General features: G+C 38.5%; 1 protein-coding gene and 1 long non-coding RNA gene across 2 annotated transcripts; one reads left to right on the top strand and one right to left on the bottom strand.

The window, feature by feature from the left end:
* Positions 1–2,344: 2,344 nt before the first annotated feature.
* On the bottom strand, positions 2,345–5,527 carry LOC116618099. The gene is made up of 3 exons (XR_004296036.2): positions 5,297–5,527; positions 3,479–3,513; positions 2,345–3,072 (listed from the first exon to the last, which is right to left on the bottom strand). It is a non-coding gene; the product is annotated as an uncharacterized LOC116618099 (long non-coding RNA).
* A 4,325-nt stretch (positions 5,528–9,852) lies between these two features.
* Positions 9,853–22,231, top strand: LOC5512014 (dimethylglycine dehydrogenase, mitochondrial). Its single transcript, XM_001632345.3, has 15 exons — positions 9,853–10,040; positions 11,101–11,257; positions 11,630–11,728; positions 14,244–14,433; positions 14,697–14,876; positions 15,404–15,629; positions 15,800–16,038; positions 16,989–17,200; positions 17,491–17,748; positions 17,818–17,948; positions 18,411–18,628; positions 19,639–19,796; positions 20,664–20,723; positions 20,939–21,073; positions 21,502–22,231. Exons 1-15 carry the CDS (start codon positions 9,913–9,915, stop codon positions 21,730–21,732), a joined length of 2,622 nt encoding a protein of 873 aa, XP_001632395.1. The 5' UTR covers positions 9,853–9,912; the 3' UTR covers positions 21,733–22,231.
* The last annotated feature ends 329 nt before the right edge of the window (positions 22,232–22,560 follow it).

Here is a 22,560-nt window from a genome sequence, read left to right as displayed (position 1 = left end):
TGGAAAACAAGGCATTTTGAAAATATATGTATAAGCGTTGAAATTGAAAAAAAAAAACGCACACAGGACCATTTCCATTTATTACGTTAGACATGATATGACCGAGACTATATTTAAAAATGAAAAAATCTGCACAAAGGTGTATCTAAATTATTGAACCTTTTCTGAATTATGATTTAGAAAGGGGCTTTGTTCACTTCATTACTAGTTTTGCTGTTTTATGAGTTTTTATTGTGGCTCAGAACAGTTCACAGTTTTATTTTGCCAGTATTTTTTTATAGAGTTACAATTCATAAAATTAAGAAGGCAAGGAAGTCCAGAGAAGCCAAAGGCTTATAAAATAGGACTCCCTTCTAACATATCCATAAATACATAGAAGTGGACCTTTTGCTCTCGTGGGCGGTGCTGCCCCTCTCTGGGTACGGGCCTTGTTGAATTGTGTATTGAAACATTTGCCCTATAATGAAAGAGAATCTCTGATTTAGGCATATTATTTCTTATGACTACGCCTATTTTACTATTTCTAAGGCGTTGTAGGGAGGCGAACTATGACATGACTCACCGAATTTTATTCTCATTTAAGAATTCGTTTTTTTTTTTCGAATAGTAATGTTGGGTCCGTTTTCCACATCCATAAATCCGGTCGAATGGTGTTTAAGTTGGATAAATTTCAAAGAAGTTTGATTTCTTATTCAATATCCATTCAGCACTTCTATTGTTCTAAAAATATCGCAGAAATACTTCTTCCTGTTGTCTTGGCCTTGTAGTGGAGTTTTATCTGCAAAGAATTGACGTAGCTAAAGAAAATATGTTTCTAGCCTCACAGGCTGCCCAGGATCTGTCCTTATTTTGTTAGTTAAGATATCGAGTTCGTCAAAAAGAAATAGCACAATCAAAACACTAAAGCCACTCTTAGAAAGAAAGAAGCTTGACTAATTTTAGTTTAGTGAGTATTGGAAAAATGCGATTAGCTGCCTAAATAAGGTTATGCTATGGAAAGGGAAAATGTTCTAAAGAGAGAAATTCGATAGTCTCCGCTCTTAACTAAACCTCTGCTTGTGCTGTGTACAGATTCTACGAACATGATAACTTTAGGGATTATTTATTTTTAATAATCATTATTCTGTTCAGCTATCATAAAATGGATATAATAAAAACATGTATAATCTTGTTTTTTTTTTATTGTATATGCCATATCACAACAATGATTGGGGCAAGAAAGGTAAGAAGCATCATCTCTTTAGATGGGGTTGGTCTCGAAGTGTGCTCCATTAAAGTAGTAGGGGCTGATGGTCCTATCTTACAAATACTATCCCCGCAGCAGAGATAGCACCGGAATAAAATTCAGGAAAACTAAGAATGTGAGAATGTTAAATATTTCGTAAACATTTCTTTGGTTCACTGCCCTCAATGTGCTATCACTTACGGGTAAATTTATTTTAACACCCAAAGTGAGCCATATTCTATTAACAATATAATTTCGATTTAATTTCTTATTTCATTTATGTAAGTGCAAAGTAAACAACAATATCTATTTATGCTATCATATTGTTTAAACATTTTTATTTTGAAGTAAATGAGAGGGCTATAGAATATCCAGACTTGAAATTGTAACATATACATATTCTTAAGGATCGAGATCAACAACACTTTAAAGATAACACAATGCTCTAGATTTCATTGAAAATGTTCCATAAAATTAAAATGACATTCAATGAGGGATAAAGTTGTTTTAGGAAGAAAACAAAACTTATTTAAAGAAAGGACCAAAATACCAAAAAATAAGCACCATAGTACCAAAATAATTTGAAATCTACTTGGTAAAAAAATCATGTCATTCAATGAGAGTGATCAAGATATTTTATAGTAAGAAAACAAAATGTGTCTTATGGGTAGCCGGACAAGTGTCCCGATGTAAGGTAGTCACTTTTTTGGGATTCTTCACAGCGATTTGTAGAAGACGATTTTCTTCAATAGTCTCAAACTAAGGTAGTCACTTCTTTGCGATTCATTCATGGCGATCGCAAATGTAAACACGAGTAAATACAGCGAAATCAATCCGGCTTGAGATGGTTTTGCACAACTACTTGGTAGAGACAGAGACTATGGTAATATATACAGTAATGAAATCTGGAATCTGGCCTTCAACTGCACAAATACATGGATCTGAGAGCTGTACTCGCAAAATCCAAGATGGCGGCCATGACACAGCTTATGCAGAAGGTATCGACTATAGCGCAAATATTCTTGGGTATTTTGCACAAACACGAGACGACGAAAAAAAAAAATGCATTTTATGACTGGGCTACCACAGGTTTTCTAGTAAAAACACTGACAAGACAACTAAAGGTTATAAACTGAATTTATAAAGAACTAAACAAGGAACAGAACAAATGACATTTCAACTCAAAGTACAAGTGTATTTATTTACTACACAAATCTGCGCTAGTTAAACTTTGCCACTAGACTCTATTCATATTTAAAGCATATCTCCGGCACTGCTGTCATACGATCCTCTGTCATTTACCTCCATAAGACCCGATCGGACATACAGTTTACTACGTATGGTTGTGGAGTCTTAAAATAAAACATAAAAAGAGACAACGCAAGGTTACTGGTCCCCTCCCTATCCATTTTCTACATTTTTAATAACAGAAAATGGTAGGGATATTAACCTGGTTCACCAGGGGGTATCATCAGGAACCACCTGATTCATTGTTGCCAGCTTAAGCGAGTCACAGTTTGGCCGATCAACTTCAGACAGACCAGAAAGCTGGGGGATTTCATTTGTACTATATGCACTTGCACCCTATTTGTACTGATTCGATATCAAGCTGTGTCAAGGTCACAATCAAATGATGTGTTACATCTGCAATCTCAATACTCGCCACCACAGTTGAAAGGTGGGTGATTAGCTTCTCAAACAACGTTTTTTCACTGTACGATACAGATCCAATAAAAGTTCACATTCTGGCACAGTTGGCACTTGGATCAGGCGATGGTGCTCACTTGCATGTTGTCATTGTTTGAATCTTGCTATGGCTCATAATTGGTTGCTGCCACCATTAAGACCTGGGAGAGGTTATACATTAGTTGTGAAATATACTGAAGAAACCCAAAAAGCAAAAAAACATCCTAGTGAAACTTGGGTGATGAGGTGAATGACAAAAACTTTACATATGTTGAGACTTTTTTAATTGTCAGTCAAAATGTTTGCTGGACACAACAAAAGTGTGAATTACAGTAGGTTTTTCTTCCAATCCCTGTTGTACTTTGCTCAATGTTTTGAAGCTCACATTTCATGAATTCGCGCGAAAAAAGAGATTCTTTTTATTTAGGATAACAAAATTCTTGAAAACCGGTGACAACAAATGTTTTAGTACAATCTTTGACATGGCGACCAAAAGTAAGCCCCGGTATTACCTTTACATATACATCAGTGGTTAACACATGTTTGCATGTTTGGCTGGACTTTTACCTTGTAATGTCTCCTGGTTATTCTGCCATTCCAGCCTGTCAAACAGAACATGTTTAGTTTTTTTTAAACAACTTTTGCTTGTGGTGTAATACCGTCATAGTACCTCAATGTGGGTTGTGCAGACCAACATACAGTTGAACTCATAAAAAGGGACTAACTGGGACCTATTAATTTAGTCCCATATACACATGAAGTCACATTTTAGTGTATTTTGAGCTTGTGTGAGAAAATTAAAAACTGGGTCACTTTTTCAAGTTTCAAAACTATGTTGATGTCCTACTTCTCCAAAAACCCATTAGAACCCTTTCTATAATCTTATCCATTGCTTGAAAACCTCTACCAAGTTGTCTAGGAGTCATATGGGTTAAGTTCAAATGTTTGCTTTTTGCTTGGCACATGGGGCTTTATACACACACATACTTTCCAAATAAAGTGCAAACCAAGTCACAGTGACATTTAGCCTACACAGCTATATGCATATACAGTATTGGAACCAGAGTGTGACACATGACTCACATCTGTGACTAAATATAAGCTTTTTCCAGCATAATATTGAAAAAAGTATGTGATATTATTTCTGTATGTTTATGATTGCAATAAGTGACAAATCTTTTTTCAATTACTTTATGTTGTATGATGACTTCAAACACAAGTTACTGTATATACATGTTCTGAAACTGTTTACCACCTTTTACAAATCGTTTTTTTGCATCTTAAAAACTCTTTAACATTATTCTATTTTGCTTTCATGCTTGATTTGGAATTTCCAAAATTCCAACTTTCACCATATCCTGTTTTTATTAGGTGGTAAACCTTTAGAAAGCTAGTAAAGATCCAAGGAAGCATATAAAAAATTAGCATTGCAGGGAAAACTGTTGGTAATGGATAAAGATGATTACAACAGACCCTTATGTTTAAAGGCTTTTGTTTAAGTAATTTTGCACATGAACCATCCATAACTCATAAAGCGTGTGCATAAATATTATGCACACAAAGCAATACATAATAAGGCTTTTGTTCAGAAATAGGGTCAGGGAAGAAATATTTTAGTCCAATAAAAGTGAATACAAATACAGAACTCTATTTCAACGCTTTATAAGCTTATAGATAATACAAAAATGATTATTTGAGATCGTAAAACACAAGTATGGCTCAACATCATTCAAATCCCGCTCCACTAGAGCTAGGAATTAATGCGTTTAAAAATAAAAAAAATCACTAACACTTAGATTCTAAACAATGCTAATATAAGGCGCTTCCTATATTTTTTCTCGCATTTCCTTATTATTCGTTCACTATGAGTTCCGGACACCACAAACGGCTACCGACACGTGGATTACAAGGGCAAAATAACACAAATCGGAATCCACTTTAATGGGGAAAAGCTGTAAGGATAACCAAAAATCATTATCCCTTAAGAGAACATAAAGTCTCACTTGATAAGACTGGTATGCTTGCAGATAATATATTAAGAAAGGGATGTATTTTAACAGAGAAACAAAAGCAATACTTTGAAAGTGTCACTGGATGCTTGATTTCGGATTCCTTGGAACGGCGTGAAAAACTTACCTAATTTTAAAAACAGGGCCTGATTGAACTTAACAAATCGTCTTAAGTAACATAATTAAACATGCATTATTCCATGACTTTGTTGGGCTAATAACTTAAGGTTGGATGGCGTTTGCTTTTTTTCATCAGTTGAGCTAATACTTAAGTATTACAATAGTCTTCGCTGTTTTGCTTATAGATTTTCAAGAGGAACATATTCAGCAGAACTTCATCTACCCAAAAATTATTATAATTAATGGAGATCCTTACCTTGAATAAAGGTAAATGCTGAAAAAGTGATTCACCAAGTTAACAATTCCAACACGACCCTATGAACGATCTCCCCTTGGCACGATCTCCACGAGGTACAAGACACGATCACAAGGCACTTTGATTGGATGGACGGTATGGGAGATACAAGAGACAATCTGATTGGTTAGACACTTCTGCAACGAGGACCATTCTGCAACGCTACAAGGGTAATATAGTTTGCTCTCCTTCCCAGCGCGGTCAAGCGTAACTAATCGTCCAACGGCATCGGTCAAGGATAATTGTGGCTACTTTCTCGTTTTAAAATACGGCTAGCGGCCAGGGAAAATAGTTTAGCTCGGATGTTTTGCCACATATCGAATGTAAGTGTACCCTGGCATAGGTCTGCGAGATAAAAATATTTAGTTTGTTGTTTTTTCCTCTCGAATTTCGACGGTATTTGAGTGCAACCGAAAATGGCGCCTCCAACCTTGTATCTTTCTTTAGTACGGAGAGAGAAGTCATAAATTCCGTTGAGAAAACCCCCCCCAAATCGTTTATTACACGTGAATTTGACAACAACAAGGCATGTTCTAAGTTCTAAGGCAATTTTATTGCCAACATTTCACACACACAAAAAAACGCTTTACTCGACCGATCTCAGAACAGCCGAATTCCGATCTACGACAAGCAACCATTGCCTGGGCTACCTGTGGTGTGACAGCTACTATTTGAAGACCGTTCGTGACAATAATTTTCTTCCATTACACATAGGCTTTTTCCCAATCGCTTATTAGATACAAACGTACAATTTAACTCAATACTTTAGCACTATAAAAATAGCGTAATTATTAATTTGCTTCATTGTTTAACAATTATAAGTTTGTTGTGGGCATTTATCAGCAGCTTAGATTTTTCGAAGCAGGAAAGAAATGTCATACCATAAATATGAAAAGTATTTGTGTAATTAAATCCTTAGATCAAATCCTTATACGGAACTTCGTGTTCAATTCTATATTCTGAGAAACATGAAAGTAAATGTTCATTTCATACTATTTCATTCCGGTTACCTAAGTCACTTGGTAAAGAGGTTTGAGACCTCGAGGGGAAATAAAACATACTTAAAAATAGTAATGTGTTTTTTTTTGTAAAAAAAAAAAATCTAAAACTCGCTGCGGTTTTAAACTCCACGGGTTTCTTTGGTATTCTGTTTAGTATCGCGGTGTTATTTACATACATTTAGGGCGCCTGTCAGGGAATGCGGCGCTTATTCATTAATACTAAGATATGGTGGGGGGTGCTAGAAAATTTATTTCTAATGAGGCTGTCAATACATACTACAGTGTATTGCCCCAATTACGGACAGTTGTTGCATTTAAGACCATAACTTTATAGCAATAAATAGAACACTTTTAATATTTTGCCAGTAACAAGATTAGAGGTTAACCTAAAAAAATACTTATAATATATATACATATTTTTTCAAGTTTAACAGAATACCACTCGTGACATTAACATGGATGAGAGACCTTACTAAGAACCTTCATCTGTATGAGTTTGGTTTGATTCGGTTCAATTGCTATCGAATTAAAGCCAATTGTCACGAGTGGTATTCTGTTAATTTCTTCCTGGAAATTGGTGCGATCTCAATGTAATTAATGTGGATGAAAGATCTTACTAAGACCCTTCATCTGTATGAGTTTGGTTTGATTCGGATCAATTGCTATCGAATTAAAGCCAATTGTCACGAGTGGTATTCTGTAAAATTCGTCCTGGAAATTAGTGCGATCTCGGTGTAATTAACAGGGATGAGAGACCTTACTAAGACTCTTCATCTGTATGAGTTTAGTTTGATTCGAATCAATTGCTATCGAATAAAAGCCAATTGTCACGAGTGGTATTCTGTTGAGTTCATCCTGGAAAATAGTGCGATCTCAATGTAGTAAACGTGGAGGAAAGATCTTACCAACACCCAAACAATGTCTCTATTAAACTTCGAATTTATGATCAAGCGTTGAGTTAAATTGCACGTATTTTTCTTTCTTTTTTAATGGCTTCTTATAGCCAAATTTGTTGTTGCGCGATCTCCCAGAATCCATAATTTGCGCGTTAGTCAACCAAACCAAACAATCAAAACCAGACAAACCGCCCCCAAAGCTTTTGTCTGACTACGCGCTATTCCCAAACGAGATAAGGATTTTGGATTCACCGTGGTCGCGCAAAAACAAATTTGGCTGTAACTTATCAACGTTAATTATTGTTACGAAAAGTTTTCAAGACGCTTGTGTTCTACACGAGTGGTTTTTACAATTGTTTGTCACCAGTGGTTTTGTCACGAGTGGTTGTCATGAGTGGTTGTCACGAGTGGTTGTCACGAGTGGCTGTCACGAGTGGCTGTCACGAGTGGTTGTCACGAGTGGTTTGTCACGAGTGGTTGTCACGAGTGGTTGTCACGAGTGGTAAAAAACGTTTTGACCCCTGCTCGCTTTCTGAGCGTTTCCGGTTTGACCGAGAGATTAGCGGGACCAGGCTACCTGGTACCCAGTGCAAGGTTCAAGTGGCAAAGTTCCTGCACGTCAATCCGCCGTTTTGCAAACGATAACCAGAATCGTGTATGTTGCGACGAAGGGCTAACACTCAAACGACAGCGCAATTACCCTGTTTCACAGAGGCTTTCAACATACTTTTTCAACCTTGTGTTGAGGTTATATTTGTTTGTTTTTTTGTCTGTTGTGCAATCCAAAACAAAATAAGCTTTGGTAATTTTGGTAGATGATCCGTTATTGTGATATGATTGAGCAAAGTTACTTTAAGGGTGTACTGACATTAGTGTTGCCCAGCGATGCCGTTGCTACGCTGGTGGCGTTGAGCGCGCGCGATCACAAATGCCGTTTTGGCGGGAAACAATTTTACTTCCGGTTGTGACCCGCGCGTCTTTGTTTACAAAAAATAAATGTTTGAGACAAATGCTGTAAAATAAAAGGATATAAAATACGAAATCAATAGTGTAGTTTTTTGTTGTTGGGAATGGCTTGACAGTGGTGAAAGTGTGGTTATATTTAGAAAAAAAGCAAGGCTTGCTGCAAAACAACGTTGGAGAAAAACAAACGAAAATTTTTCCGAAAATACGTCTCGGGCTACGTTTACAAAAGATTTCGGCTGTCAAGTAAATATTTGCTGTGCTAGCGCCAGCTTAGAAGGGGAAATTCAAAGACAAAGAAACACAGACACAGATTTAGTAACAGTAAAAATACCGGAAGTCGACTCGGGGGAATTCCTCAAAACAACGCCGGTTTCGCCCAATCTTGCCAATCTTTCTGAATTTCACAGCCGGGTCGAGTTAGCTCAAATATTTGAGGACCTTGGTGTGGAGACTAAATTATCCCAAGAGGGAACAGAGCAGACCGCGGAGGGGTGCCACGAACGGGTCGATAATATATACGAACAGGCTAACGAAAAACCTCACCGACAACACTCTAAAAATAACGCCCGAAAATCACGTCCTTACAAATAAACAAACCCTCAACCTGATAGCAAATAATGCACACTGCGAACATTGTAACGCGCTAATTAACCGTGAGGAAGCTGCAGTGGTAGGGGAGACCAGGGGCAAAGTTTCTATAACATTCAAATGTAAACAATGTGGGGGTCAAACTTGTGTATAGGGCATACTTATGTAATTTCCTCGCAATTGTCTTCTTGGTTTGTGGGCAGTATTTTAAGGATTATTTGAACTGTCTTGGCTGTATGGGTTTATACCATCTCAGTGAGAAGCAATGGTAATTTCATACCCAATTTGTCCCAATACTTCATTTGGATTCCGAGCACGTGGATAACCATCAAATACAAAAGTGGTTACTGCGCACGCGCGGGCAATCGAAACTAGACTAGCAGAAACTAGAATTATATCAATTATTCTGGATTTCAGGACCTTTGAAAATTTGTGAAAAAATAATTTCTCAACAATTTTTTAAAAGCACGCTTGGCTGATTACGCCCATCTCTCAAGATTCTTAAAACGCATTTAAAACATATTTTCGACTATGTTTATTCGAATTATTTGTTTTTTTTCTGTATCAATGACGTCACGTGATGACGTCAAGGTATGACGTCATCAAAATAATCAGAATAATTTTGGTGGTCAACTTGGCAAACATCAGACCCTTGTGACTTTTTTCAAGGCTTTTATGCTATATTTAATTTTCCTTAGCAACAGATGTCAGTACATGAAAAACTAGTATTTTTTACCCAAATTGGGCAATTTCAGAAATCAAGAGTCTTACAATTTTCAATATCTCAAGAAAGGATTATCTACCATAAAGTACCAAAGCTTATTTTCTTCTATATTGCACAAGGGAAATTTAGTAAATAAAACAAACAAATATAAGCTAATACAACCTTAAAATTTGAACTTTGCCATTTTTTTTGCTCCTGTCTTCACAGAACGAGGCTGTTTGAATCCTATAGCCCGTGAACAAACCAGTCAAACTTGGAGTAAACTTGACTTACAAGTTTCGCGCGAATGCACCCAAAAACATACAAGCGCAATGATTGGTCAAACCCACAGATATTTGCGATCTGATTGGCTGAAGGTCACCGAAGCCTGTGTAGTGTTATGGTACCCATTCGAACCCAAACATGGCGGCTCTCTTACGGAGCTCGCAATCTTTAGGATTTTTATCAAATTTGAGGCGTTTTGATTTATCTCGGAGAGCTCCAACCTGCTTAGCAGCCTTCCAGATATGTAATAAAAGTACAAACGTTCGGTAAGCATTATTACATTAGTATTTTAGATGTAAAGTACGATTTTATAGAACTTCAATTTAAGTACTTTATATTTGTAGTAAGATCGCGACTCAAGTGCCTTGCACGCTATAATTTCACCCTTTCTGGAGATGAACCATAGAAATCCGAAATATATTATACTATTTGCAATACATTTACTGAAATATAGGTTTACTAGAAATAGTAAGTGTAATGGTGAAGGCTATTCGATACTCTTACTTGCCAACGTGTCGTTAACCTTACTTAATTTCGTACAAGGCGTGCAACTAACAAGAAAATCCAGAATAAATTGATATAGAACAAGGCTTTAATTGTTTAATTAAAATATGTGGAACTTTATTCCAAAGTTTAGCGGCTCTCTTTTGAGGCATGCTTGGATCACCAAAGCATGCCTCAAAAGATTTTGTAAATCTCAAAAAAAAAAAAAAAACGCTTGCAGCAGCATTCGCCGCGGCCTTTATCGAATTCTACAGTGATCGGTGGCCTCCAACCGCCACCCAACCAAAGTCACTATTAGACTTTACTCGAGTCTAGGTGCCTTGGGCAGCTTTCAAGCTCTTCCTGTCTCTCTGCCTGCCTGCACAAATTTTGTTTAGCTTTTCGTGGTCTTTCTGTGCTTTCGCAACACGGCATCATCTTGAAGGGCGCTTGTGGAACCTTTTTCACAAAGTTTTAATTTATAAATGAATACAGTTAAATCCTAACTTCCTTGAAAATCATTAAGGTTTCCTTCAAAAACTACCCATAACAATATATAGCAAATGTAGAAAACAGATACAACAGAGGTGTCACAATCACAAACCTTCAAAATTCACAAGATTTATGATTCATGATTGTTATTCAAACTAAGATCTAGTATGGAATAATTAGAAAGACTAATAATAGTGTGCAAACAATTGGTAGTAGGCAGGCGCTGCGCGCATGGGCCGACAAAGGGACAATAGTATGGACATTGGGATGTTTATAGACCATCAGATCCATTGTCTCCATCTGTGCTTTTGTGCTTGACCCAGCTGCTGATTGATGTGCTTTAATCCAAAGGCCACTCAATAAAAAGCTCAAAGAGGATGCCGAGGTGGTGATCATTGGTGGTGGATGTCTTGGAGTAAGCACGGCCTACCACTTGGCAAAGAGAGGCCTCAAAGATGTAGTTCTGCTGGAGAAATCAGAGCTGACTGCAGGCTCAACATGGCATGCCGTAAGTTTTTTTTAATTGGCAACTTCTTGGCATAGCAAAGACACAGTGATTTGAAATTAGTTTATTAAAAAAAGGTTTTTTTATTGGGATGGTTTAGCAATCCTAATGAAATAAATTGGGAGCCTTAAATGACTGTGATTACTGTACTTAGTAATTTGTGAACTCAATTCCTTGAACTGTTTTCATTGGCCTACACTTATATGGCTCTTAATCATGTCAACTAAATGCAGTGTGTTGACTTACAGAATTCAAAACTTAACTCATAATCATTGAAAAAATAATAATAATCTCAATTCTACTCTAGGGAAAATCAGCAAAACAGCCTTTCTCTTCAAATCTGAGCTCACAGTAAGTCTTATGCGTTTCTCATAGGCTGGTCTCACCACTTATTACAACCCAGGGATCAACATGAAACACCTGCACTACTATAGCATCAAATTGTTTGAGCAATTGGAGGCTGAGACAGGGCAGGTATGACATGCAGTTACTCAGATGATGATGGTGGTGCTGATGATGATGATAATGATGAGGATGATGGTGGCAATTATGGTGATGGTGATGATGATGATGATAATGATGAGGATGATGGTGGCAATTATGGTGATGGTGATGATGATGATGATGAGGATGATGGTGGCAATTATGGTGATGATGATGAGGACGATGGCAGTAATGATGCGGATGATCATGGGGGTAATGAGGATGACCTGGTGTGGGTGATGACGAGTGATGAAGAGGATGTCCATGTTATTGGTAGTTATCATTGTGGCGATTAGGGAAATGGTGATAGCGAATGACATGACGGAAAAACATGACATGACACTTCAAATAAGCCCATTTCACATCTAGTAAGGAGGAAAATTTTTCAAAGTACATAGTGAGTAATAGCAAACAAAATATCAAATGGCACTTTTTTAAATTGATCTGACTTTTGTGTCATTGAAATTTGAGCTATTCGTCCCTGAGCCCATACACAGCGCAAGGATGATCAAGGAAAATATCTTTAAAAGCCAAAATCTGGGTATGTGCATTTCGTTCTCACGTTATTTGTGTTTTGAAAATCATTCTGGAATACAAGGAACCGATGGCCATTGTAGGAAATTGTGTCTTCCTTCTCTATCTAGAATTGCGTATTTTCCAGGTTTTTCCGTCGTGTCGATAGTGAATAAGTTAGGATGTAAGAGTAGTATGGCTGTCTGTTATTTTTTTGTTGATGATGGCATGTTTTGTTTGTCACTGGTTGCGACAGTATACAAGTTGATATTGAAAAGTGCCATACTAGCACCAACAATCAGCTATTTTGCCTGAACAGTGGTGATAACTAGTAGAGATAAACTAGATATATAGGATATCAATGATTTCTATTTTGCTAATATCCAAATTGACATGATATAGTCAATCTATTAATCGCACATTTGGTGAATCAAAAATTGGTGACAGTAGATTAATCAGTGAGGCGATAAATCAAGAATTATTGGAAGGCATATGTCAGAAGAATCATGGTATTGTGAATAATGCACTTATTGCAACAGCACAGTACCATGGTGCTTACAACTGTGGGCGGGGTTTAAATCCAGCCGCGGATAGAACTCTTTTTACTCTAGATACAGTATACTGTAGGAAGGGGGGCCTGACACCTAGATACAGTATACTGTAGAAAGGGGGGCCTGACACCTGGATACAGTATACTGTAGAAAGGGGGGCCTGACACCTAGAAACAGTATACTGTAGGAAGGGGGGCCTAACACCTAGATACAGTATACTGTAGGAAGGGGGGGCTGACACATAGATACAGTATACTGTAGAAAGGGGGGCCTGACACCTGGATACAGTATACTGTAGAAAGGGGGGCCTAACACCTGGATACAGTATACTGTAGGAAGGGGGGCCTGACACCTAGATACAGTATACTGTAGGAAGGGGGGCCTAACACCTGGATACAGTATACTGTAGGAAAGGGGGCCTGACACCTAGATACAGTATACTGTAGAAAAGGGGGGCCTGACACCTAGATACAGTATACTGTAGAAAGGGGGGCCTGACACCTGGCTAGTGTATATCATGATCATTCTACTCTTCATTATACTGTAGGAAGGGGGGACTGGGGGTGGTCACACACCTGGCTAGTGTACGGTGCATGTATCTTTTTTTACTTCACTGGTCAATGAACTGTAGTCACACACCTGCTGTAGTTAGTAAATATCTTGATAACTCTGCTCTCCAATGTACTGTAGTCACACACCTGCTGTAGTTAGTAAATACCTTGATAACTCTGCTCTCCAATGTACTGTAGTCACACACCTAATGTAGTTAGTAAATATCTTGATAACTCTGCTCTCCAATGTACTGTAGTCACATACCTTGTTAGTAAATATCTTGATAACTCTGCTCTCCAATGTACTGTAGTCACACACCTTGTTAGTAAATACCTTGATAACTCTGCTCTCCAATGTACTGTAGTCACACACCTATTGTAGTTAGTAAATATCTTGATAACTCTGCTCTCCAATGAACTGTAGTCACACACCTACTGTAGTTAGTAAATATCTTGATAACTCTGCTCTCCAATGTACTGTAGTCACACACCTAATGTAGTTAGTAAATATCTTGATAACTCTGCTCTCCAATGTACTGTAGTCACACACCTACTGTAGTTAGTAAATATCTTGATAACTCTGCTCTCCAATGTACTGTAGTCACACACCTGCTGTAGTTAGTAAATATCTTGATAACTCCGCTCTCCAATGTACTGTAGTCACACACCTTGTTAGTAAATATCTTGATAACTCTGCTCTCCAATGTACTGTAGTCACACACCTACTGTAGTTAGTAAATATCTTGATAACTCTGCTCTCCAATGTACTGTAGTCACACACCTGCTGTAGTTAGTAAATGTCTTGATAACTCTGCTCTCCAATGTACTGTAGTCACACACCTAATGTAGTTAGTAAATATCTTGATAACTCTGCTCTCCAATGTACTGTAGGAGGTAGGGTTCCACACTCCCGGCAGCCTACGAATCTTCACCACCCCTGAGCGCTTTGATGAGGGCCGGTACCAAATGTCCAGGCACGGCTGGCACAAAGCACCTCAGTGGCTGGTGACGCCAGACGAGATCCAGAAAATGGTGCCAATCATGAATATGGATGGTGTGCTCGGGGGGCTGTTCAACCCAGGTGGAAAATATAGTGGTTACATTTATCAGTAGCTCTTATAGGTTAGAGGATTTGCTGTTCAGTCTGTCAGTGGGATCTTCTGTCTGGTAGCCAGTCTGCTGTTAATGTGCAAACCAGGCTAGCATTGTTGGGGTCAATTAGCATACATAAGCTGGTCACAGCAATCTTGGAGTATCAGTGCTTTTTTAATGTTCCATGTTTCTGTGCAATAATTTAACTGCTGTTTTGTTATTGTTAGCACTTAGAGTTATTTTCTTTTCCAGGGGATGGCCATATTGATCCATACTCACTGACTCAAGCCCTGGCAATTGGAGCCAGGATGCATGGTGCAGAGATCTACATGCCTGCACCTGTAAAGGGGCTAAACCTCCGCCAGGATGGGAGATGGGATGTCAAGACAGACCACGGAGTGATCAGAGCTAAGCATGTACTCAATGCAGCTGGTGAGATGATCGTGATGATGAATACGAAGAAGTACTTCTTGGTAGTGTGATGGTGGTGCTGATAGTGGCAATGATGATATTGGGTTGTGGTAATTGTTGTGCCGATTGTGCTGGTGATTTTAATGGTGGTGATAGGTATGATGAGGAGAAAGAAAGATATGATGATGACAACGATGACGATGATGACGATGGCGATGATGATGACGATGATGTTGACAATGATGATGATGATGATGACGATGACGATGATGATGACAATGATGGTGACAATGATGATGATGACAATGATAATGACAATGATGATGATGATGATGATGACAATGACGATGATGATGACAATGATGATGACGATGGCGATGAAGATGATGATGGCAATGATGATGATAAAGATGATGATGATGATGGCATGATGATGTTGATTCCTATTTGTAAAAATCTGCCAGTCCTTGTTCTTGTATAACAGTCCTCAATGTTATTAGAGTACCAAAACTTGCAACAATGCAAGGAGTAACTGGTTATGTTTGCAGGGTTCTGGGCCAGAGAGATTGGCAAACTAGCAGGGGTAGAGTACCCTGTCACACCCATCCACCACCAGTACATGGTAACGTCATCTATTCCTGAGGTGCAGGCTCTGGAGAAGGAGATCCCAGTCATTCGTGATTTGGAGGGGTCTTACTACCTCCGTATGGAGAGGGGAGGGCTGCTGACAGGGCCATATGAAGATATGGACAAAATGAGACTACAAGAAGACTGGTATGTCATCTCTTATTGAAATGCATTCCAATTATGTTATTATTTTACTTGAATGAAACAATAAGATATTGAATTTTGAATTTTCTATATAGAGAATTTCTTGATTTTTACCGTACTGCTTGCTTAAACCAAGTCCAACTCATCTCTTGTTTCACATCTTGTCTCCCTAGGTGGGACGGCGTCCCAGCAGGATTTGGAAAGGAGTTGTACGAGAGTGATCTAGATCGTCTCTCTGATAATCTTGACTATGCCATGGCACGTTTCCCAGTGCTTGCGAATGCTGATATTTCTAGTGTGGTGTGTGGACCCATCACATATTCACCTGATGTGTTAGCCATGCTTGGCCCAGACATTGAACTACCCAACATGTGGGTTGCCATAGGAACCGGATATGGTATTATTCACTCGGGTATGTTATGAATTTTGTTTGTACTAACTTTCATCAATTTTACTGGTGCGCAAGGCACAACCGAAATCAAGGCCTCAAATCAAGTGCCTCTTGTGTGTATTGTTAGTAAGCACTATTACTGAAGGTCACTGCCAGCATGTTAATTGCATCCTCAGTGGTTCTCTTACGTCCCTTTGGTTCAGGTTAGTGTAGTTTTGCAGCTTGAAGAGACAGGATGCATGGTGCAGAGATCTACATGCCTGCACCTGTAAAGGGGCTAAACCTCCGCCAGGATGGGAGATGGGATCATTATACAAGAACACTGAGAACACAGGAAAACTCACTTGAGACACAATTCAAATCAAGGCATTAACTCAGAAAAATCCCCAGTCAGAGCCAGGATTCCAACCTGGGCCACAGTGGCGAGAGGCCAATGCGCTAACACACTAGGCCACCCATTTGATGTAGCTCAATGGCTTATTAGGCATGGAATGATTGGACTACCTACTTTATATCTCCAAGATATTTTTACTATTCTCTTTTATAATTCACACATGGCAGACTGTTTGCTAGTCAAACGTAGGTGAGGGGTATCCAAATTACGGGGCCTTTTAGTAGGCTGTTTTAGGCCGGCATACAGTAATAGAATAGATTTTTTTAATAGATGTTGTCCCATACCTTACATATATTTCTTGGATTGGACAACATTTCAATTTCAGCAGGACAACATTTTCAATATACTGTATATGTTATTGAACCCTGAGTTCTTCTGGGGGTTTATAATAAGTTTAATTAAATCAGCACACCCATGTAATAAAATGGTTACAATAACAATGTGATAGAAGTTAATTGAACAAACTATTTATTGCATCTTTAAATATAAGATATATGCCAAAATATGTGTCAAAACAATATAGACATCTTATAGCACTATGTAGGATGAGTATTAATTCATCTTATTCTTTTTGTAGGAGGAATTGGTAAATACCTCAGTGACTGGATCATTGATGGAGAACCACAATATGATCTTAATGAATTAGACCCTGGTCGCTATGGAAAGTGGTTTACCAAGGAATATGTGCACACAAAAGCACGAGAGTCATACGGCCTTAACAACCAAATCCTGCATCCGAAGATGGAGCGGTTCCGTGGCAGGCCTATGAGAACAAGTGGAATCTATGAGGTAATACGTTTAAGGCTCTCTGGCCAGTTGAAGTACAAGGCCGGTTAAGGTTTGAATGGATTAAATAGTTATTATAATGAGATTTTATTTTCAAATAATTTGTGTTTCATATCATGGATAAATAATTACAATTAAAATTACAAGTGTGTCTTCCAAGGGCTCTTTCAGTACTTTTGCCATCAAAGTCAAGTCCTGTAACATTGTGTGTGTCGTATCTCTAGATTTATATAAAGATAAGAAAAAGTTGTAAAAGCAGTTAAAGCACATTTTATGTGAATTTTGTATTTCAGCGGACACTTGAACAGGGAGCAGAAATGGGTTTCCATGTTGGTTGGGAGCAACCAAACTGGTTTGTTAAACCTGGTGATGAAGGCGGTTACAAACCAAGCTTTCGTCGTACAAACTGGTTCGAGCCAGTGGGCCGAGAAGTTGACCTGGTGCTCAACCGAGTAGGGGTAATTGATGTATCACCATTTGGCAAGTTTGAAGTTACTGGAAAAGATACCAAAATATTCCTGGATGTTATGTTTGCGAACAGTTTACCCAAGGTAAGTTAGAATTTGTTTTTGCTCCATTTTCAAGAACATCTCCGGAATTTGGCTTCTACTCTGTTTTAGATCGGAACCACCAACATTAGCCACTTGTTGACGCCGCGTGGTAGAGTGTATGCAGAGATGACCGTCTCTGCTCTGGGCGAAGATCACTATCTGTTGCTCACTGGAAGTGGTTCTGAGTTCCATGATCTCAGGTACAATTCCTCTTGTGTATTCTGTGGCATATTTATTTACCTTTGCTCAGCCAAAGTGCATTATGTCATTTCTACATATTTTATCTGAGGTTTTGGTAATAAAGCACTGTACTGGAGCAATGTAGGATCTAAATAAAAACAACCTAACCATAATTTGAGGGTGCAAAATTTTAAATGTTCCTTAGTTAACCTTTCTTGGTACTGTAGATGCCTTGTGATAGGGCAATATCTATAGGGCCATTTCATTAGTAGCCATACTTTGTGACATCTATGTCCAATGGCTTATTTAAGAAAGCTATTTTTTTTATTGAATTTCGTAAATAATGATTTCTTCATATAACTCTATGTGGCTGACTTGGACTTTTTATTGAGAGCTCAAGTTTGCCTTTATTAGCAAAAAGTGCAGATATCCCGCAGTTCAAGTCTTCCTTAGCTAACTTGGTAATGTAATGACATCAACAGATGGCTGAAAAAGCATGCAACTGAGGGAGGCTATGATGTCACCTTTGAAAACCTGACTGACAAGGTCGACACGCTGGGCGTGGCTGGTCCTAAGGCCCGTGATGTGCTGCAGAAACTGACTACTGAGGACATGAGCCATGGAAAGTTCAAGTTCCTGAATGTCAAAGACATAGAAATGGCAGGTGTTCCTGTTAGAGCTATCAGGATATCATACACAGGTAAGCCAAGAATCTGGGATAAGTCCAGGCCCAAAAATGGGTGTGCTATATAAAATCCCAATTGAGTTTTTATTTAAGTTTGAATAAAGAATTTGGATTGAGAACTTCCAAGAGAGCATCTATTATTTTAACAAATAGATCTAATTTTTGCGTGCATCTGTCCTCTAATAGATGCACAGATCACATCACAGCCTGTCTTGAACAAAAAAGTACGCAGTGAAGCGGAATCGAGTGTCGTTGTATAAATAGATGTCGCCCTTACAATGGGTGTCCATTGTTATATGGAGGTTCCACTTTAAAGAGAAACTCACCTAAACTGGAAGGATTGTACACCCACGAAGATGTCTTTACGTATTGCAAAGCATTCTGGGAGATCCAGGGGAAAATTCACGAGGGGAGGGCCAGTCAACACTCCTCTCCCCAAAGTCAGATGTTTTTTTATAAGTCTTTTCACCCCGAAGGCAAACAAATCAATTCCAGGTCATACAGACCCAGAATAGCAGTGTAAACAATTTTGGAATCAATTTGGTTTCAGAAAAGACAGCATTTAGGAGAGCTGTGGTGATTCATTAGAAAATTATTTTCTCATCCAGGCAAAGCCAAACAAGAAAAAATCATCATGAATCCACCTTTGCTTGCAAATATCCATAAGCGAAGCACCCAATTATGCCCCAAAAGGCTTCATGATGTCCTGAGACACTCTCCTAATATGCTCATAGCTGTATTTTTGATGAAAAATACAAGCAACCATCAACTTGTGCTGGCTTCAGCACAACGACGAGGGATTAAAAGTGGGGACTGCAAAGCACTGTTGGAAAGCTTGGATACCGCTGACTAGGTGCAGCTGTGTTTGACTTTGACGGGCTGTATAAAACTCAGAATAGGGGGGGAGGTATCTGTTTTCAGTCTGTTTTTTTGTAAATTCAGCTAAAAAAAAGCCAGGAGTCAATGGGTTAACATATAGCTGTAGCATATACTCTTTTAAGTGGGAGCCCTTGTATTTATTCCAGGTGAGCTGGGCTGGGAACTGTACTGTAGCAAGGAACACACCCTGAAGCTGTACAATGCCATCATGGAGGCTGGCCAAGAGTTTGGTATTGATAACTTTGGTACCTTCGCCATGACGACACTGCGAGTTGAAAAAGGCTTCAGGGCCTGGGGCCTGGAGGTGAGAGCTCCATCTTAATTTCAAGTGCAAGAAAGCAGCCATTTCCATCTTAAATCTTTGATTGAATTTTGTAAATGAAGTCTTAAACTTTGTTTTTAGATGGTCATTTGATGGTTATTATGTTAGGTCAGCACGTAACTTGTCTTCCAATTGTGACTGAAAACAATAACATAGATGTGGCTGACTGGGGATCATAAATGTTAACTATATATATATATATATATATATAGTTAACATTTATGATCCCCAGTCAGCCACATCTATGTTATTGTTTTCAGTCACAATTGGAAGACAAGTTACGTGCTGACCTAACATAATAACCATCAAATGACCATCTAAAAACAAAGTTTAAGACTTCATTTACAAAATTCAATCAAAGATTTAAGATGCACTCAAGGTGCAGATGTACAGTGTATATATATATATATATATATATATATATATATATATATATATATATATATATATATATATATATATATATATATATATATATATATATATATATATATATATACACTGTACATCTGCACCTTGAGTATTCTGGGTACAAGGAATTCTCACAGCTGCGAAAGCAGGCAAGAAGAACAATGCTCGGCCAATTAACAGAAACCAGTACACGCTTACTTGAAACAGCGAAAAAAAAACTTCTCTAGAAGCATTCATAATGTTAAATTATTTCTCAAGTTTAAAACGATTTTATTCTATGTCTCAATAAATAAAAAATGAAATGAGAAGTAATTGGTTAATTGTGTTTTGCCTAACAAAATACCATACATTGTAGATAAATCACAGCAACATTCTTAAATAATCGCTGATTATTGTTCCTTTATAGGTTGCATTGATATGAAACATGTTTCTTTTCAGATGAATCTAGATACAACTCCCCTCGAAGCTGGTCTGGACTTCTTTATTAAATTTGACAAGGTACTACATAGCCAGCACAAAGCTTCACCCCTAAGCATAAACCCTATGTTTGTCAACTATCCCCCCTAGCATATATGGCATATATGGCATATATGGCAATTTTGTCCAACTATTCAACCTGAGCAGCACAGACTATACGGCAACCTCGCCACACATCCAAACTCAATCAAGGGTAGAGCCGCAATTCCTAAGATCTTGCCTACATTTGCCACCAGGGTGTAAACTTCATTGGTCGGGAAGCGCTTCTCAAGCAGAAGGAAGAGGGAGTCAAGCGCAGACTGTGCATGTTGACTGTAGAGACAACAGATACTGATCCGGAAGGCAATGAGTCCATATGGTTTGGTGGAAAGGTGACCATGTTATTTCTTCCCCTATTTTGCCTTTTGTGACATTTTTATTCAGAATGAGTGATTCCAGAAAAGCTCCACCCCCATGCTTTTTAATGCCTATTTTCAGGGGGTAAAACAAAATTGTTCTTGCTAACTCCTCCAGGGAGGAAATTCCGTGGGTTCTGAGAAATTCTCTACGTTGGATGTTTTTTTTTTCTCCAGAGCCTTCAGCCTGCGTAGCAAGCGTTCCTGTGGAGTTTCAAGGAAAATAGGGACCGAGTGAGGAGTTTTACCACGCAGAGAATAGGGACTTGCGCTAGAGACTCAAGAAACGCTTGCTACGCATGCTACAGAACCACACATTTCAAGCATTGGACTTTAATGTAACACTGTCTGCTTCAATTCAACCATTGGACTGTAATGTAACATTGTTTCTGCTTCAATGTCAGGTTGTCGGGAACACGACAACAGGGACGTACAGCTACACCATGAATACAAGCATCAGCTTTGCCTACCTCCCCCTAGAGCTGACAACCCTGGGATCAAGGGTGGAGGTCGAGATTCTTGGCCAGAAGTGTCCCGCCACTGTAGTGAAGGAACCACTTTTTGACACAGAACCTGTGCGCACACGGAGACAACTGAAGGCAGCTAAGGCCGCCGCTGCAAAATCTGCGAGCTGAGTGTCGCACAAGGCACTCAGATTAGGGTCCAATAACTTGAGTGTGGAACTCCTGTGGTAAACCGTTAGGCTTGGAACGAAGGTTTCTGATGACGCCATGTATCCATCCACGGGAAGCCCAAACAGTATTACAATCGAATAAGTTCTTCGGTTTATAAAAATATGAAATCTGTATGATATAATATGCTAAAAGAATTTTATTTGAGAGTTGAAGTATATGGATTCTCAAATCTATACAATGACATGGGTTACTCTGTCATAGGAAAACCTTCCTGTGTTCGTTTATACACCTTTGTTCTTATATACACATTTATCGAAATTTATACTTATATATATATATAAAATATATATATTCTGATGTCAAGAGAGAAATCAAGTTGCAAGGCACGAAAGCATCCGAATGAAACGTCGTCATTAGCTTATCGTTATATTTTTACACTATAGCTAAATGTTTGTACTATCTGTATGATTTAATTAGAAATAAATAGACCATAAGAAAATCAGGAAGACGTTTTTTTTTATTTAATCGTGGAAACTGCTGCATTGTTAGACTGAGTAAAACAAACAGCAACACCACCCCCATCTTCTCACTGCCAAAAGCGACTCCATGGCTTATCTTTTTAACAGTGCTTTGCGGGCCCGCTCTATTGTTGTTCTCTTGGCTTTGCAAAGTTACCCTGTGTCCCGTACAAAGGTTTGTGGTCCTGACTCAGAGACGTTAGAGGCTCTATGACCAGGGTATTGCAAACTCAATGAAGTATAAAAGCCGAGCCGAAGGCATATGAATAAGTATTGGGTTGCCGCCCCATGACTTGTGTATGACAATCAA

This window comes from Nematostella vectensis, chromosome 5 (assembly GCF_932526225.1).
Source record: "Nematostella vectensis chromosome 5, jaNemVect1.1, whole genome shotgun sequence".
Lineage (NCBI taxonomy): Eukaryota > Metazoa > Cnidaria > Anthozoa > Actiniaria > Edwardsiidae > Nematostella > Nematostella vectensis.
Note: the sequence above shows the minus strand (reverse complement) of the source record. Positions and strands in the feature narration are given on the sequence as shown.